At 36.7% G+C, this 18,268-nt stretch overlaps 5 protein-coding genes across 5 annotated transcripts; 3 read left to right on the forward strand and 2 right to left on the reverse strand.

The window, feature by feature from the left end:
* Positions 1-895: 895 nt before the first annotated feature.
* LOC114468146 (hemoglobin subunit alpha-A-like) lies at positions 896-1,677 on the reverse strand. The gene is made up of 3 exons (XM_028454859.1): positions 1,541-1,677; positions 1,266-1,479; positions 896-1,108 (listed from the first exon to the last, which is right to left on the reverse strand). The coding sequence occupies exons 1-3, from the start codon at positions 1,633-1,635 to the stop codon at positions 992-994; spliced, it is 426 nt and encodes a 141-aa protein (XP_028310660.1). The 5' UTR covers positions 1,636-1,677; the 3' UTR covers positions 896-991.
* Positions 1,678-6,871: 5,194 nt separating this feature from the next.
* Positions 6,872-7,666, reverse strand: LOC114467902 (hemoglobin subunit alpha-A-like). The gene is made up of 3 exons (XM_028454420.1): positions 7,507-7,666; positions 7,195-7,402; positions 6,872-7,104 (listed from the first exon to the last, which is right to left on the reverse strand). Exons 1-3 carry the CDS (start codon positions 7,599-7,601, stop codon positions 6,976-6,978), a joined length of 432 nt encoding a protein of 143 aa, XP_028310221.1. The 5' UTR covers positions 7,602-7,666; the 3' UTR covers positions 6,872-6,975.
* A 3,958-nt stretch (positions 7,667-11,624) lies between these two features.
* hbba1 (hemoglobin, beta adult 1) lies at positions 11,625-12,399 on the forward strand. The gene is made up of 3 exons (XM_028454419.1): positions 11,625-11,768; positions 11,855-12,077; positions 12,163-12,399. The coding sequence occupies exons 1-3, from the start codon at positions 11,677-11,679 to the stop codon at positions 12,292-12,294; spliced, it is 447 nt and encodes a 148-aa protein (XP_028310220.1). The 5' UTR covers positions 11,625-11,676; the 3' UTR covers positions 12,295-12,399.
* Positions 12,400-14,848: 2,449 nt separating this feature from the next.
* Positions 14,849-15,639, forward strand: LOC114468368 (hemoglobin subunit beta-A-like). Its single transcript, XM_028455226.1, has 3 exons — positions 14,849-15,002; positions 15,095-15,317; positions 15,403-15,639. Exons 1-3 carry the CDS (start codon positions 14,911-14,913, stop codon positions 15,532-15,534), a joined length of 447 nt encoding a protein of 148 aa, XP_028311027.1. The 5' UTR covers positions 14,849-14,910; the 3' UTR covers positions 15,535-15,639.
* An 837-nt stretch (positions 15,640-16,476) lies between these two features.
* On the forward strand, positions 16,477-18,018 carry LOC114468367 (hemoglobin subunit beta-A-like). Its single transcript, XM_028455224.1, has 5 exons — positions 16,477-16,498; positions 16,959-17,040; positions 17,128-17,236; positions 17,456-17,678; positions 17,766-18,018. The coding sequence occupies exons 2-5, from the start codon at positions 17,031-17,033 to the stop codon at positions 17,892-17,894; spliced, it is 471 nt and encodes a 156-aa protein (XP_028311025.1). The 5' UTR covers positions 16,477-16,498; positions 16,959-17,030; the 3' UTR covers positions 17,895-18,018.
* The last annotated feature ends 250 nt before the right edge of the window (positions 18,019-18,268 follow it).

The raw sequence follows: 18,268 nt of genomic DNA on the forward strand, positions 1-18,268 counted from the left end.
GAACAGGTTCATAAACAGGCCAATGAAGTGCAAAGCTCAGGTTTGACCATAAGTAGCGGGCAGGCAGAATGGTACTACGCCATTCAAACACCTCTTCTCACTCGGAGCATATCTCGCGTCCCACTAGTGGTTTAACTGTCTGCAGACGGATTGTTCACTGGCCTCCATGAAGGCCTTTTCTTTTCAGTCACACAAGCCTGACTGGTGCTTACCTTCCCCTTGACAAGGATCTGGAGATTAAGATTAAATCAGGGCTTCTGCCTTTAATTGGCCATGTAATGTTATTACATTAATGAAATTTGTCCTCTGCACTTAACCCATCCCTGAGGAGCAGTGGGCAGCCATTTTGCGGTGCCTGGGGAGCAGTTTGGGGTTAAGGGACTTGCTCAACATCCCACAGTGATGGCCCAGGTGAGGCTTGAACCGGCAACCCTCCGATTACAAGCCCAGCGTCCTTAACCACCAATCGTTTGTCACCGCGTAATACATTTATGAATCCCAGATAGCATCCGTCCCCTCCCCCTTATTTTATAATACACTTTGCAGTAATTACCTTTTAATTTTGAATTTATTTATTATTTTTTTTATTTTGATCAATTAGTACATCTGACACCAGTGGGCGTAGCCTGAATTATTTGATAACATAACTTCAATGTGCTGAATGTTTCTTGTTGTAGCCAATAAATAGCAAAAATACATGTTAATGTGAAAGCCATCCATCCAGCTCAACCTTCCTAAGATTTTACATTATTATTATTATTATTATTATTATTATTATTATTATTATTTCATAACAAACTGTCATCATGGGAAATAATATATATATATATATATATATATATATATATATATATATATAACCAACAAAAATAATACAGATGGGAATCATGCCTTGGTTCTCTTTATTATTCTTGAGCATTCAGTGGTTTTTAACTTTTCTAAGAATGGCAGGCTTGTGTTTGCATGCAGCTCTTGGTGTTTAGCGGTATTTCTAGGACAGAGCCATAGCCACGCTCAGCAGGAACTTGTCAATAGACAGCTGAACATCTGGAGTGAAGTCTTGGGGGAAGGACATGGCAAACACCATCAACATGCTGTTAGACAGGAACTGTTGTGGAAAAGTCACACAGACATTTTAATTTCAAGTCAAATAAAATCTCAGACGTTATCACTGTCAAGCAATGTAGAATTTTCACTTTTAGTTCAGGAGTTGTGGGCATGTTTTTAGCATTAATTCAATGCAGTTTATATGGATTAAATTCTACCTTGTGGCTAGCAGGGTCCAGTCTCAGCACGTTAGCATGCAGATCTCTTAGAGAGGCCAGACCACCAACAAGATCGTCAATCCTTTTCACAGCGTCTCCAAAGGCTGCCATCATGTTAGCACCATGGTTTTGCACATCTGGAGACGTCAGACTGAAATCAGTCCAATTCATGCGTTGAAAGTAGACCCTGGTCTGAGGGTATATAACCAACATCCTGGAATCAAGAAACAAAAGTTCAAAACAGTGTCCAAAGCCCCAGAAAAGCAGAAACCAACCTGGCAAGGGCCTGGGCTCCAAGCTCACTGGTTCGTGGGGTGACTTTTTCCCAGAATAGCCTCACATATGCCTTGTCTCTTTCAGAGAGACTCATGTCTGCTTTTCTTCAGGTCGTCAACACAGGAAAACAAATCTTCCAAACAACATAATGCATGTTAGGTGACGGACAGCCAGAGTTTTATATCCACGTCGTCTGCACCACACCCTCCCTCCAAAGATAACCATACACCATCAATATTTGCCAAACATTTTATCGTTACTGTAACCACTCCCCTGTTATTATCCTTTTCTTTAGAAAAAAACAAAACAAATTTATATATAAACATATATAATATGTCATAAAAAGCAGGAGTATGAAAAAAAAAAAAGAATAATTCTTAAAATATTAAAACAAAAACACATTTTATAATAACAAAAGTGATTTGATAAGTTAAATATTACAAAATTTTTGCATTTAAAACTTTAGGATTTTATACTTCTGTAGGAATCAGCTTTTGTAGTTTGACCATTGTCTGTCTTGTTCCCAGCGAGAATGATTGCAGTAAATTTGGCCCCCTCCTCCTCTTCAGGGGCCCTTTCAGGAGGTCATTATGATGCTGACCTCTGCTCTGGAGAGATAGCACCAGCCTGGATTCATTTATTTTTCCTAAAAAATAAAATAAAATAAAAAATAAAAAAATGCAATGGTACCAAACGACCGGGAGGTTTGACCAATACTTACAAAATTCGCCAACTATATTATTGACCTCAGGATGAGCAAAAAGTTACATTATGACCCTGCCCAAAACCAAACAGGAAGTCAGCTATCTGGAGTCAAAGGTGAAAAATGACCAAACGCAAATGCGCAAACTAATCTGAGGGACTTTATCCGATTCGCTTCAAACTCGACCAGAACACAGGACAAACTGAAGATTAAAAATCAATCATCAAAGGAATTTGCATATCTCTAACGGTTTGGTCGTGGCGTCGCAGCAAAGTTGCAATGCTAATTTTTGTAAGCCCGTCAAAAATTCAAAATCCCTATAACTCTGACACACAAAGTTCAATCAGCCTCAAATTTCACACAAATGACATTTTCCCAAGCCTATTCATGACTGCCTTGAAATATTTCCCACAATGCCTTGCGTTTTTGACTGGCGCCATTTATGGTCATGTTCACTGTCAGCAACTATGGCAAGCCATGGACGAAAAATTTATATAATTCTAATGTACAAAGTTCAAACTGCCTCATATTTGATATCCATGATGACTGTCCATCCCTAAACAAGATTCAATGTGAAAATTACCCACTATGCCTTGCGTTCTTGACTGGCGCCATTTAGCACGCCATATTAGAAAAAACTCTGTAACTTTCATATAGAAGGGTCAAACAGTCTCATGTTTGATGCATATGATGACTGTCCAGCCCTAAACAAGAATCAATGTACAAATTACCCATCATGCTTTGCGTTCTCAGGTGGCGCATGCCATAATAGAAAAATGCATATAATGCCATTTCCTCACCATCACATTCTAAATGCTGTATCTTGGATATTTTTCAATGGATTTGCATCAAATTCACTGACTATGATTTTTAGCTGTTTTTTCCTTTATAAACTTTGTTCTACCACCTCCAAAATATCTCCAGAATCTGTTCACTCCTCACCCTCCTCAAGACTGGAGACTTTTTACTGGGATTAGCTCCAAAAACATAAAAAAAATACAGTACATTCAGAACAGTGCCACAAGAATCCTATTGCAAGTATGCAAGTATGAGCACATCACTCCCATTCTATACTCCCTCCACTGGCTCCCAGTCCCCCTCAACACAAAACTCTCCTTCTCACCCATAAATGTATCAGCAGCCATGGTCCATCATACCTACAAAAACTCATCCCTCTCCAAAGCTCCACCCGCACCCTGAGATCATCCAGCGGCCAGCTCCTCCAGGTCCCCTCCACTAAGCTCTGAACCATGGGGGATAGAACCTTTTGTTCAGTTGTACCCCGGCTCTGGAATACCCTCCCTGTGGAGCTCAGAGGAGTGCAGAGTCTGAACTCATTTAAAACTGAACTCAAGACTTATATTTAGGAAAGCTTTTAAGTGTTAAATCTTGTGTAGATTTACTGTGTTTTTAAATGTAGCACTTTGAGATTCCTTGGAATGAAAAGTGCATTAAAAAAATTATCTACCTTGGGTGACCGACCCCGGCCACTTCTTGGGACCCTATGACGCCGCTTGGGGCTTTAATAAAAATAGTAATAATAATTATTATTATTAATATATTTATTGAGTTTATTTAATTTTATTTTTCAGTATCAAATGGTTCAAGTCGGTCAAAATTACCTGCAGCACTTGAATATATGTATATATCCATCATTTATATTCAGGGCGTCGAAATATTTTCCTCTTCCTGGGGGGGCGTGACAGAAAATAATTGAGAAGCACTGATGTCAGGTAACACATAGATTGACAAGTTTTACACAACTAAAACAGCTTGGGGTCAAATTGACCCCAGAGGAACACCAATGCCTGCAATATATGGAACAGTTTGGGATGACAGCAATAAATCAAGCTGCACTTATAGCATTTGCTAGTAAACACCACAATTTGCAGGTTCACCAGCAATGCTGCTTGAAAACATCTCTTTTGCAAATAATATATGGTGGTAAGTTTTTTACAGAGAAACAATTTTAAATAATGACCTTAAACAATTTAATGAAAGAAAATGTAGTTTTGTTTGTGTAAAATTTTCAAGACACTCTGAAAAAGAGATAAGTTATAGATGACTCTTTATGTCTGTTAAAGATTGATGAACACGACGTGATTCAATCAAGGCTAATGTACAGTAGCTCAGTTCAATAATCAATGTGGTTTTATTAAATAATGCTTTCTTCTGTTTCTATTCTATGCTCGGCAATGGCAGTAACGGCCACATTAGCACTAAGTGTGATGCACTGCATGGAGATCTAAACAATTTCAGGGTGTGTCACCACCTACAGTATATCTTACTAAATTAGTAATTTTCCTTCGTATTACAGTTTGCGGTGTTGCCATATTTGGCTTCTTGCCGTCAAACCAGGAGGCCACGACGAAAAGGCCTCTGTCCTGCAGAGATAGCACTAACTCTGGACACACACACACACACACACACACACACACACACACACACACACACACACACACACTTACTGTATTGTAATGTATATGATTTTAAAACATTGGAGAATGTTTACTGTATCTTTAGGTACTACTCATAATGCTATTAATATTCAATTCATGCAATCCACTGTCCTGAACTTACCTCTGAACCCCTGTCGACACTTGCAGGTAAATCCATTCAGCCGATCTTTGGCTTTTTTGTCTGTAATGTCTCTGTCTTTGTGTTGTATGTGGCAAAAAGACAAAAACAAAAGGAAACTTTAAACTCCGGTTATCAGTGTCCACACTCAAATGCAAAACCAGAGTTTTCCCAAATCTTCACTTTGGTCAGAGTTTTCCAAAATCCCTGTTTTTAATGACCTTACCTGGAGTTTTTGTGTGGATGACAGGCCAAAGCGTTGGAAAATATAATAGTTTTAGCAGATATCGGCTACGTGTGGGCCTGAAAATGAAAATGCAATGACCTCTTTGCTTTCTTTAGTTGTGTCACAAAATGAGCAATGTTGAAGAAGAAAATGAAAATGCAATTTTGATTATTTATTACCATTTATGAGTCAAATAAGGCAGCTACACCCTTCTGTGCATTAACCTTTCTGCAAATGCATTTTAATTTTGCAATGTGACATGTGACTATTTGCTCTGCCATCTTTTGAAAATTCAAACTTAAATGTAATTTATTTGATCATTTTAATTAAGTTACAAAATGAGCAACCTTGAAGAAGGAAATGAAAATGCAGTTTGGATTATTTATTATTCATTTTATTTATGAGTTAAAAAATGCAGCTATATTCTGAAAATAAAAAAAATAATTTATGTTCACCCATTTTAAATTTAATGATGGTACTCATGTGCTTCCATAGTGGACGGAGTCTGAGAGGCAGGCAGACTGTGGTCACTCAGGGTAACTATCGGCTCTTTCAAATGAATATGACGCCAATTGCTGGACATTCTTTAGCATTGCATTTATGTTAAACAATACAGAAAGGTATCAAACATTGAGGCAATGAGAAGATTGTCTGATTAAGTTTCTGGTGCAGCTTGAATGTATATTATACATATTTAAAAATATAAATAATATTAAAATAATAATAATAATAATAATAATAATAATAATAATAATAATAATAATAATAATATATTGGACTGATTGGACAGCACCTGCTCTGTGGGGAGATGGACCAGTTATTTGACGTGATGCCAGAAGGCACTATACGGGTCTTTGGTTAAAAAAATACATTTTAATAAAGTTATTTTGTGCAATTATCCTAATTTGTTGTGTTACTATTGGTTTTTATATTATTTTTTTTCGTTTTTTGTTTTTTTTTTATTCAGTTCCTCATTCACTTTTTCTAGCCTTATTTTTATTTATTTTATGTGTATTACTTTGTGTCTGTTTTTATTGAGTACCTCTTTTCCACAGAAAATCTCATTTCTAAATGGCACTGTGGAATTTATTGTGACGCAAAGGGGGATGACCTAAAACCTTGCCCAGGGAATTTTTCAATCACAACCTGTGCATTGAAACATTTTGCTGTATGAAAGGCTCAGATGCTGAGTTTCAATCAGGAATAGACGCCCACAGAAGAACGACGAATGTCCTAAAAACTGCATTGTCTTATCAAGCAGCAGTGAGAGTTAGGCAATACTAAACAGTATAAGGGTTTTCCATCAATAAATGGACAAGATGTTTTAAATTATTTGGCAATTGCTTTTGTCAACCAAAAATATAGTGTCACTCTTTGATAAATAGACCATAGGAGCTACAACCATGGCCCACAACCTGCAGGTAGAAGGTCAGAAGGCTATTTTGCATTTATTTCCTGCTATTTAGGCCTTTAAATTAACTTAATAATGAGTCACTTTGGCATTATAGGGATATGTAGGGGTGAATAACTTCATTATAGCGCAGGGGTAATGTTTCTCACTATTTCGCAGAATGACAGATTGAATTTTAGTGTTAATAATTTTCTCCAACAGACTAAAACTGGTATTTTCCCCTTTTTATTATTACATAATTTTCATAATAGACTTTTGCATATAAAATATATTTAATTAAATTGGAAACATTTATTTTGACCTCAATGAATAGTGTTTTTTTGTTTTTGTTTTTTTTAGAAGTGTTATTATTTATAGTAATAACAATGATATTCATCAATATGTTCACTATACAGAAAAAGAAAATAGACAAATTTAGAAGTTTTAGAATCTTTATTCTTTATTTACTTCCTCTTTAATAGGGGGAAGATGTTGCTTTCTGCATAGTTGGAGCACCATGCATTTGGGTCGCTGGTTCTTAGCGGTATCTCTCAGACAGGGCCAGAGCCACGTTGGACAGGAACTTGTCCATAGACACTTGGATCTCTGCGGTGAAGTCAGAAGGATAGTACATGGCCATCACCAGCATCATGTTGTGAGAAAGGATCTGTTGAAAAAAAAAAAACAGGAAACATGAGCGGGGCCACAGACTTCCATCATGTACCTCTAACATCAAAGATAAAAATAAAAATTGTACCTTGAAGTTGGCAGGGTCCACTCTTAGCTTGAAAGCATGCAGCTCACTGAGCTTGTTCATTCCACTGGTAAGGTCATCAATCACTTTGACAGCATCTGCAACGGCACCCATGATGGTTGCACCATGCTTTCTCACTTGAGGGGAGTTAGCACTCAGATCAGACCAGTGCGCAAAGTAGGTCTTGGTCTGTGGGTATGAAATCAGCATCCTGTGAACAAAACATAAAAACCAACAGATGAAGTCAACACTTAAACATCATCAGAACAAATACTATTTAATATGCTTTAAAAAGAGAAGGATAAAAAGCCAAACCTTGCCAAGGCCTCGGATCCGATGTCATTCATATGAGGGGTGATTTTCTCAAAGAAGGCCTTCACCACAGCCTTGTCTTTAGCGTTAAGACTCATGTCTGCCTCCTTAAGTTTCACAAGTGGCTGAAAATATCTCAGTGAAATTGGTGAAGTGCATTGGTGCTGGGGTTTTTTTTTATAAGTATGCTAACGGCACCACACCCATTTTGTAAAATCAAACCACACCCCCATGAGAAATCACCAAGAATGATCCATAGCGTGCTTTTAGATAAAAGTTACCACTCCCTGTTTACCAGTAAATCTAGTGACGTAGTTTAATAATCAAGTTAGGTTTTTTTCATTTCAATGTTTTTTGTTTTCAAAGATATTAAACAGGAGTAAATAATGTCCTTAAGAAGACCTAATGTTTTAATATGATGGTTAAATTGGCTTTTTTCAGGCAACTTTCAGCCAAAACGGTGCAATGTTTGATTTTTTAAAAAACATTCTGTGAATTTTTCACAGTGAAGTTGGAAAAGATGTTGGCCCTTAATGTCCTGATCCTATTAATCATAGAATATAAATTGGATTTATCGACTAATCATTTGACAACATTAACATAGATAGATTAGTCATAGATTTGACTTATTCAAGCTATTGTCGTCAAATAATTGGTGTTTGTGGAGAAAACACAGTTTGGGATCGTAGTTGCTTTTTATTTAGTGTATTTATGTTTGTCAAATAACTGGTGCTGTCAAACTGAATAGCTCTTTTTCCTATTATGAATATATATATATTATTTATTCATATTTTAAATTACTCTGGACTTCGTGGACTTACTAACTTACTAATTAGAATATACAGAGAAAATACATTCTTGTGACGATACAGTTTACAATACGTTCTTGTGACGGTACTTGACAATATTCTTGGACTTGAAAAACTTTTTCATACACACCTTTCAAGCACATAAAATCTCAGATTAGACGATAGGCTTTTATTCTTCTAGCATACACCAGGTATAATTCTACATTCTCCCATCCACAGGTGCACAATGGCCATTCCACAAAGTGTAATATTGGGCACTGAATGTAATGGGTCAGAATCCAGAAATACGCTTGTGTTAAATGGTAAACAAATAAAATATTATAATCAGAGACTAGGTAAGAAAAAGTCAATTTACTATTTACGAGGTATCAGATGTTTCCACTGACGTGTCTAAACACATGCATTTAGTGATATGTTTTCTGTTCATCAACAAATTTGAAACAAATGTAAAAAAAAACTATGATTTTAAGCAAAAATTTGGACTATCAAAGTATCGGTAATAGTTAGAACATCTTGCATGTTTAAGAAACTGCAGAAACTAAAAATAAGCATCCTTTCACCAACGCCCATTACAGAAAGCAACGCTTGTATCAATGTCATGCATCGTTAGGCGGGAGCTATCAGCTAAATTAGGTGGATCCTCAAGACTAATTATAAGTATTTATTTACATATCTTTCCTAAGAAACGTACTATGTAGAAGTCTGGCATCACTCAATGTTTGATATAAATGGGCGAGGGCTGTCTGAAATGGTTGATAACAGTCCTCCATCTAATGTGCTGAATCATGAACTGACTTATCTGTTGTCCGTAAGCAATGAAGGTCTTAGAAGAGTTCTTTTTTCTTTAAACTATACACTTTTTGAAAGTTTGCACATTGAGTAACGACCATATTTACTGCTATAGTTTAGGTACGAAGAACTTATGCTATTGTTTCCTTATTTTAACCTGTGTGTCTGTGTGCGGTGGATGGGGTTTGTACGGGGTGGATGTTTTATTTATTTTTTTATGTTTGTAAAATCACTTTGAGCTGCATTTTATTGTATGAAAAGAACATTTTTTAAATAAAGATTGATTTGATTTGATTTGTGCTGCTACGACATTTTAACACTGATACTCTGTTCGAAAGTTGTACATGTTTCTCCTTTTCATTTTGGTTTTCATCATGCAGTTGATGATGATGGAGGATGGATGGATGGATAGATGGATGGATGGATGGATGGATGGATGGATGGACTGGACTGGACTGGGCTTTAGAGTGCTCATGCTTTCCCAGTGAACAACAATGAATTGTTCCTAGATTCGTATATCATGTAGTTTTCTCCTATAAAATTACTAAAATTACTCTTCTTTCAGCACTGAGATTTTGATAGAATTTTCAAACTCTTTGTGTGGAATCTATTTAACAAATTGCTGACTTTTTCATTTTTCAACAAAATTGAGCAACAAAAATTACAGATCAGACTTGCGGTTTGCATATTTGGACAAGCTTAGACAGAGTGGGGGCGCACGGTGGCTTAGTGGTTAGCGTGTCCGCCTCACAGCAAGAAGGTCCTGGGTTTAAGCCCTGGGGTGGACCCCTTCATGTGTGGAGTGTGCATGTACCCCCCGTGCTGCGGGCCCCATCCGGGTACTCCGGCTTCCTCCCACAATCCAAAAACATAACTGTTAGGACCCGTGTGAGTGGTTGTCTGTTTCCTTGTGATGGACTGGCACCCTGTCCAGGGTGTACCCCGAAATACCCTGAAATAAAACAAAGCGGGTCAGAAGATGGATGGATGGATAGATGTAGTGATAAGATTGTGGATGAAATCTTTGTGCCAGGTGGAAACCAACATGAGATGTAGAGACAAGGCTCATCTGACTGTGTCTAGTCTTCTTGAATTGGTCCTGTAAACACATCCTGTTCAGCTTTGTTAGTGGTTTCATTGCCTTTGCTGGTCCAGAAGCAACCATAAGGTTTGGTCTTTGGTTTTGGACATAGCACACTATGGACCGCAGCAATAGCTTTAATCATGGGACATGACTTTCTCAACAATTTCTAATATGCATTATTGTTGTGGTTTTCTTTTGAAAATCTGATAAATAATTCTGCTTTCTAAATCACAAACAAAAAAATCTTTAACTAAACCAAAACAAATTAAGACACTTAGATGGTTTTAGGCATCGTTTTTTGTTCATTTTAATCCTAATATTGTCTGCTTTTAATAAAGATCAAAAGTGTATATGTTTTTCTCTGTGCTATTTCTGAGTTTTTAGATCATTGTTAATTTAAGACAAAAAGTGAGCAAAGATTCATATGGTTGAGTGGCGGGCTACGTTTTTCCAAACACTGCTTTTAGGTAACCCGATCTGAGTAGTCTTGTTCCAAAAGGATGTTCTATAAGAACTAGTAGACAGATAGCTGGAGCTCTAGACCAAAGTCTGTCAGAAAACATCTAGCTTTGTGTGAGCTACGTCTTGTTATTGTTTCAAGTGGGTTACATTATGTTGTTATGGATCATAACCATTGGTTGGCGGATTTTTTGATGTTTGAAACTGATCCAGAATCAGTAGGGAATCTTCTCTTTCCTTCTGGAGACAGCCGTGGTGTGTTGATGTGTGTTCTTTTCGCTGCAACTACCAAGTTAAATTCCTTGTTCTGTTCTAGACTCCTGGCAAATAAAATCCTGTCTATCTTTAAATAAACAGTGGTAAAAACATACATGGCGGAGGTAATAAGAATTACAAGGTTTTGAGCACTGTAAAAGCGCTAAACAAATAAAATGTATTATTATTATTATTATTATTATTATTAAGTTATCAGATGCAGTTAAAAAGCATGAACCCATCAAACCTTTTACTGAATCTGTAGGCCAACAACAAAAACTAATATTTTGAAATTCAAGATGCATGAAAGAAGCATTTTCTGTTGGGTTTAGCAAATAAAATGTTTATGTCAAGCAGTACTTAATAGATTAAAAAAGTTATGCAACTGTAAACAAGTTTTCATACTGTTCCCTTCCTGTGCACACACAGGGTCAAAGTAACTGATCTATGGTTGGCTTTTAAATCCTAGTACCAGAATAAAAAAACAAAAAACATATATATATATATATATATATATATATATATATATATATATATATACTATTTGAAATTTTTTTTGATGTGTCAGCTTATTAATTGGTAGTTTATCTGTTCTTATCAAAGGTTTCCAGTTCTGCCAAAAATCCTATCAAGGACCCACCCAGTCTTTGACTCTGGTCCAATCAGAAGCCTTCAAGGCTGAGAGGTGTGGCATTAAGAAATTATTAAAAAAGCTCCATGAGCTTCCTAAGCTAACATTTGTGATTTCAAAGTTAAAAAAAAACCAACTTTGTCACAATGGTCGCGTGGTCAGATCAGGAGCGTGCTACCATCACAGGCCTTTGGGGCAAGATGGACATTGGGGAAATTGGACCCCAAGCTCTCAGCAGGTAAATTCTGCTTATTCTAATCTGCTGCACTTTCACATTTACCATCATCTTTGCTAGCCTATTAACCTCTTCAATTTATTTTCCAGACTTCTGATCGTGTATCCATGGACTCAGAGACATTTTAGCTCATTTGGAAACCTGTCTACCATCTCTGCCATCCTGAGCAATGCCAAGGTGGCCGCACATGGAAAAGTGGTGATGGGTGGCCTGGAGAATGCTGTTCAGAACATGGACAGCATCAAGACAGCCTACGCCAAACTGAGTGTGATGCACTCTGAGAAGCTCCATGTGGATCCTGAAAACTTCAGGGTAAGCACTGCATGCATTTCTGTGAGTAGCCTATTCAAACCAATTATCAGATCAAACTAATGATATATCGTGCTTCTCATTCTAGCTTCTGGCTGAATGCATCACCATCTGTGTGGCCGCCAAATTTGGCTCCTCTGTCTTCACTCCCTCAGTCCAGGAGACCTGGCAGAAGTTCCTGGCTGTGGTGGTCTCTGCTCTGGGCAGACAGTACCACTAGACCTTTGGGCTGGCAGGTTGTGTCTATGATGTAGAGCAACAAAAGTATTTGCCACAGTGATGATGTTTCCAAATTATTCAAATAAAATTTTAAGTAAAAGCACTACTTGGTTGAAGGCTCCCCTGTGTTTTACGTCACTTATTGTATCACTGGAGATCATCAATACAAGAAACCAGCATAAAACACATCATTTGACATAATGATGTATAATATTAGACTATTTGGGTGCACAAGCTGAAAATAATACCACAAGTCAGACAGTTCATTGCCTTAAAAATAATAATTAAAAAAAAGAGTATTCCAAAAGGCGTATGTTGCTTTGGCTACCTCTAGAGTCTGAAGACATAATTGTCATACTGTACATTGAACAATAATGGGCCCTGCGTTGTCTTGGAGAGGTATGCGGCAAAAGTACAGTAGGTCACGACATCGAGATTGTATATAAAACAAAGATTACAGTTGTAAAACATGTTAGTAAGGACTGGTAAAAATAGCTTGTCAGGGTAACAATATGGGCTTCAATAACCCTTGTGCATTTTGGTTTGTTTATTCATTGATTGATTTATCTATTTATTCCTTTATTTATTTGATGCTAACATTATGTGTATAACATTTTTTGCAGAACAGTGAAAGTGACTTATTTTTTCTTTTTATATGCAGCGGTTTCAGCTTTCAGAGCACTCAAATATGTCAAAGGTGTTCTTAAGGGGAGGAAAAGTATAGTTTGTTGTGTTTTCATTTAATCTAATTCATTAATAAGCTTTTTTTAGTGGGTAGCATTTGTGTGGATGTGTTATTTCCAAAGTCATACATCATCTGCCAATCCATCACAGGGCAAACACAGACAATTAAGACAATAATAATAATAATAATAATAATAATAATAATAATAATAATAATAATAATAATAATAATAATAATAATAATAATAATAATAATAATAATAATAATAATAATAATAGACTCAGTAGCAGGAATAGATGTCCCTGCATCCAAAGACTGCTATATAAGCAGAACTAAAAAAAAATCACTCTGAGATTGATCACAGCCCACTAAATGAATTGGTCAGGTTAAGAAAAAACACATCAGAGTCATTCAAAGTGACTGAATTAAGAATCATCCCAAATAAACTACAGTGATCACACTAAACTTAAAGGAACAAAATATATTTGCAAATGGTGACGTATTTCAAAGTGAAAATAAAAATTGGCAGCAATTAAAACAAACCAATAAACTGTTATTTGTACTTCAATATTACATATTTTGAAAAAAAAACAAAAAAAAAAAAAACACAATGTTGAACTCTTGGCAAATGGGCACATTTTGGCCAATTGGAGCAATCAGTTAAGCCTGTGGAACATTTTAGAACACCACAATCCTCTGCCAAGCTTCAAATATCCTCTCTGCCAGATATTCACAGTTATCTGGATCAGTGATCCTGATCATGGTACCATAACGATTGGCCCATGAAGAATCGAGATACAGTATGAATTCTTGAAATTTAGCCAAAAATAAGAGATAGGGATTTTTTGATGTTTGAAACTGATCCAGAATCAGTAAGGAATCTTCTCTTTCCTTCTGGAGACAGCCGTGGTGTGTTGATGTGTGTTCTTTTCGCTGCAACTAGCAAGTTAAATTCCTTGTTCTGTTCTAGACTCCTGGCGAATAAAATCCTGTCTATCTTTAAATAAACAGTGGTAAAAACATACATGGCGGAGGTAATAAGAATTACAAGGAAAACAATAATCATTAAGTAAAATTATGGAAATGTTTGTTACAATAGAGAATGGACAAAAGAAAAAAAGAAGAAAAAAACATCAGATCCATGATACCATGACTCTTCTTTATCTAATCAACAGAAAACAAACAGATTTTTATCTCTAAAACTGATTTACTTTTTATTTTTTTATTTTATTACAGCAATTAGTCATTTTAAAAGTGGCATTTTTAAACATGAGTTCCATCTCCATGCTGTCCAGATGCAATATGTATAGGATTTTTGCAATAACAGCACCTGTCAAGCACACAGGTGACTGACTGTCAATTTGTGAAGCTACATTTGAATTTTCCACATTCTAAATAGCAACGTGAGAGGAAATATGTTTCTGGGTGTTAAAAACAGAGTTCAAACCTACGTTTATGCAACATTTCGGTTTTGTCCAAAGATGCCTGGCCTCGAGCATTACTGCACAGCAGCTATAATTTCTATTTCATAACTTTATGTTACTGTACCGTGTTGATTATGTTTCTAAGTTATCAGATGCAGTTAAAAAGCATGAACCCATCAAACCTCTTACTGAATCTGCAGGCCAACAACGAAAAATAATATTTTGAAATTCAAGATGAATAAGCATTTTCTGTTGGGTTTGGCAAATAAAATGTTTGTGTCAAGCTGCACTTAATAGATTAAAAAAGTTATGCATCTGTAAACAAGTTTTCATACTGTTCTCTTCCTGTGCAGAAGGACCCACCCAGTCTTTGACTCTGGTCCAATCAGAAGCCTTCAAGGCTGAGAGGTGTGGCATTAAGAAATTATTAAAAAAGCTCCATGAGCTTCCAAAGCTATCAGAACATTTGTGATTTCAAAGTTTTAAAAAAAAAAACAACCTTGTCACAATGGTCGCGTGGTCAGATCAGGAGCGTGCTACCATCACAGGCCTTTGGGGCAAGATGGACATTGGGGATATTGGACCCCAAGCTCTCAGAAGGTAAATTCTGCTTATTCTAATCTGCTGCACTTCTCCTTTCACATTTACCATCATCTTTGCTAGCCTATTAACCTCTTCAATTTATTTTCCAGACTTCTGATTGTGTATCCATGGACTCAGAGACATTTTAGCTCATTTGGAAACCTGTCCAGCATTCCTGACATCATGAGCAATGCCAAGGTGGCCGCACATGGAAAAGTGGTGATGGGTGGCCTGGAGAATGCTGTTCAGAACATGGACAGCATGAAGACAGCCTACGCCAAACTGAGTGTGATGCACTCTGAGAAGCTCCATGTGGATCCTGATAACTTCAGGGTAAGCACTGCATGCATTTCTGTGAGTAGCCTATTCAAACCAATTATCAGATCAAACTAATGATATATCGTGCTTCTCATTCTAGCTTCTGGCTGAATGCATCACCATCTGTGTGGCCGCCAAATTTGGCTGCTCTGTCTTCACTCCCTCAGTCCAGCAGACCTGGCAGAAGTTCCTGGCTGTGGTGGTCTCTGCTCTGGGCAGACAGTACCACTAGACCTTTGGGCTGGCAGGTTGTGTCTATGATGTAGAGCAACAAAAGTATTTGCCACAGTGATGATGTTTCCAAATTATTCAAATAAAATTTTAAGTAAAAGCACTACTTGGTTGAAGGCTCCCCTGTGTTTTACGTCACTTATTGTATCACTGGAGATCATCAATACAAGAAACCAGCATAAAACACATCATTTGACATAATGATGTAATATTAGACTATTTGGGTGCACAAGCTGAAAATAATACCTCAAGTCAGACAGTTCATTGCCTTAAAAATAATAATTAAAAAAAGAGTATTCCAAAAGGCGTATGTTGCTTTGGCTACCTCTAGAGTCTGAAGACATAATTGTCATACTGTACATTGAACAATAATGGGCCCTGCGTTGTCTTGGAGAGGTATGCGGCAAAAGTACAGTAGGTCATGACATCGAGATTGTATATAAAACAAAGATTACAGTTGTAAAACATGTTAGTAAGGACTGGTAAAAATAGCTTGTCAGGGTAACAATATTTATTCCTTTATTTATTAGATGCTAATATTATGGGTATAACATTTTTTTCAGAAGAGTGAAAGTGACTTCTTTTTTCTTTTTATATGCAGTAATAATAATAATAATAATAATAATAATAATAATAATAATAATAATAATAATAATAATAATAATTGACCAAATATCAGGTGTTACTTTGACATTATTGTGGCAAGAGTAATTGTAATTCTCAGACAGAGCAGTGGCAATGTTGTTACAGAACTTGTCAACAGTCAGGTGAACTTCTGGAGTGAAGTCTTTGGGGAAGTGCATGTCAAACACCACCATCATGTTGTAGAACAGGATCTGCGAAGAAAATCAGAAGTTCAAATGAATAAAATCCACAAATGCATGAGGTGGTCCTTTGGACTCATGGAGGCTTCATCCTGGTTACACAGCATGCAGGTTTCCAAGGGATACCAAACCACCAACAAGGTCGTCAATCTTTCATTTGTACTTCATCATCTGTGTATTTTTTTTAGCATTAGTTTGACATATATTCTGACTGTAAAAAAAATGGCATTTGTTTTTATGTTCCCCCCTAAAATTTTACTGTTTAATGTGTCCCCCAATAATTTAACAGGATTTTCGCTCCTGGGGCCACCAGTTGCCAAATAAGGGTTCTACATATTGATCTGATATTGAAAAGTTTATTTATTTGTATATTTTGTCTTTAATAAAAAATATTGCTACTAAAAAACCAAAAAACAATAATGATGAATTCTACAGTACAATGTACATTATCTCACATAACGTGTGTGACTGTTCAAACAGCTCAAAGTAAAAACATTTCAATTGAATTGTATAGCGTGTCAACTATTATTATTATCTTTTATTTCAATATAGCCAATTTTACATTATCATTGCTCTGTTTTTCCTTATCTTTGTGCTCCAGGGCATGGCAAACGACTCTTAGAATGGGTAACAACCCAACTTATCATAAATTCTGGTCCAATCAGATGCCTGCATGCAAGGAGGTGCGGCACTATATAATTAATGAAAAAGTTAAAAAAAAAAAACCTCCACAAAGGGTTCTGTTATATACAGTTATTTTGTCAAAGCAGAGTCCACTGGTGTCACTATGTCGGAGTGGACAGAGGAAGAGCGCAGCACTCTCAGAGAGATGTGGGGAAAACTTGACGTGAATGACATTGGACATCAGGCTGTGACCAGGTATTTAGTGATTGTATCCAACAGACAATATGTCCTTCATCAAAGTCCACTTTGTAAATTTGTTTCTTTTCCAACATTCATTATTATCGTGGCTGTTTATTGAATTATTGTGAACAAATCTCGAGCTAATCTCTTGGGCAGATGAACAAAAACAGACTTGTATATGTTTGTCCCATGTCTTTTCTTTGTCATAATTTTAATTGTGAACTAAACCCTTAGGTTTCTGCTTGTGTATCCATGGGCTCAGAGATACTTTCCAACATTTGGAAATTTGTCCACAAAAGAAGACGTACTGCAAAACCCAAATGTGGCCAAACACGGTGAAACTGTGATGAAAGGTTTGGCCAATGCCCTTCAGAACTTGGAAAACATCAAGCTTTCCTACAGCAAACTGAAAGAAATGCACTGTGATGAGTTTAATATTGATCCAGAAAACTTCAGGGTAGGTCACCAACCAAACATGTTCTTCCTGAATAGTTCTACATTACAACCAAAAGTGACATTTTCACCATTTGTTCTGTAATTTCAGCTTTTTGCTTCCTGCCTCACTGTTTGTGTGGCATCCACATTTGGCAGAGACTTCTCCATTCCTCGCCAGGACGCCTGGCAGAAGTTCCTCGCTGAGGTGGTCGCTGCTCTGGGGGGGAAGCTACGTTAAGTGTCTTTGAGACGAGAAAGTTCATTTTGCTACTGATATGAAGAAAGGTTTCATATTTATATTCAAGTTGTTGTCCAATGAAACAAATACAGTTCTAATAATAAAAAAAAAGCATCTGTTCTTATGTTTGAAGACTTTTTTCCAAAAACTTTCCGTATTGTTTTTAAGGGCCTGTGCTACGAAGCTGAATTTCCTCTTATTGCGCCTACTTCCGGGATTTATTCTGTACTAGTGCAGTGCCCATCTGAAGTATGTATTCATATAGTGGGAGGAGCTTAAGTAGAGTTGTCAATTATGGGCAAATGAGTATGTGTTTGTAGGTTGGATGTACAAAGAGGTGTACATACTCTGTACTCTGTAGTGTTATAAAGGGC

This window comes from Gouania willdenowi, chromosome 8, assembly GCF_900634775.1.
Source record: "Gouania willdenowi chromosome 8, fGouWil2.1, whole genome shotgun sequence".
NCBI lineage: Eukaryota > Metazoa > Chordata > Actinopteri > Blenniiformes > Gobiesocidae > Gouania > Gouania willdenowi.

Bases quoted from the DNA above. Each gene is read 5' to 3' on its own strand.
- LOC114468146 (XM_028454859.1), bottom strand. From the start codon at position 1,635: ATGAGTCTCTCTGAAAGAGACAAGGCATATGTGAGGCTATTCTGGGAA. The intron at 1,480-1,540 runs GTTGGTTTCTGC...TCTTGATTCCAG, and splicing joins GGAGCCCAGGCCCTTGCCAG to GATGTTGGTTATATACCCTC. The intron at 1,109-1,265 runs GTAGAATTTAAT...TTTCCACAACAG, and splicing joins TGGACCCTGCTAGCCACAAG to TTCCTGTCTAACAGCATGTT.
- LOC114467902 (XM_028454420.1), bottom strand. From the start codon at position 7,601: ATGAGTCTTAACGCTAAAGACAAGGCTGTGGTGAAGGCCTTCTTTGAG. The intron at 7,403-7,506 runs GTTTGGCTTTTT...TTTTGTTCACAG, and splicing joins GGATCCGAGGCCTTGGCAAG to GATGCTGATTTCATACCCAC. The intron at 7,105-7,194 runs GTACAATTTTTA...TTTTTTCAACAG, and splicing joins TGGACCCTGCCAACTTCAAG to ATCCTTTCTCACAACATGAT.
- hbba1 (XM_028454419.1), top strand. From the start codon at position 11,677: ATGGTCGCGTGGTCAGATCAGGAGCGTGCTACCATCACAGGCCTTTGG. The intron at 11,769-11,854 runs GTAAATTCTGCT...TTTATTTTCCAG, and splicing joins GGACCCCAAGCTCTCAGCAG to ACTTCTGATCGTGTATCCAT. The intron at 12,078-12,162 runs GTAAGCACTGCA...TTCTCATTCTAG, and splicing joins TGGATCCTGAAAACTTCAGG to CTTCTGGCTGAATGCATCAC.
- LOC114468368 (XM_028455226.1), top strand. From the start codon at position 14,911: ATGGTCGCGTGGTCAGATCAGGAGCGTGCTACCATCACAGGCCTTTGG. The intron at 15,003-15,094 runs GTAAATTCTGCT...TTTATTTTCCAG, and splicing joins GGACCCCAAGCTCTCAGAAG to ACTTCTGATTGTGTATCCAT. The intron at 15,318-15,402 runs GTAAGCACTGCA...TTCTCATTCTAG, and splicing joins TGGATCCTGATAACTTCAGG to CTTCTGGCTGAATGCATCAC.
- LOC114468367 (XM_028455224.1), top strand. The intron at 17,237-17,455 runs GTATTTAGTGAT...CTAAACCCTTAG, and splicing joins GGACATCAGGCTGTGACCAG to GTTTCTGCTTGTGTATCCAT. The intron at 17,679-17,765 runs GTAGGTCACCAA...CTGTAATTTCAG, and splicing joins TTGATCCAGAAAACTTCAGG to CTTTTTGCTTCCTGCCTCAC.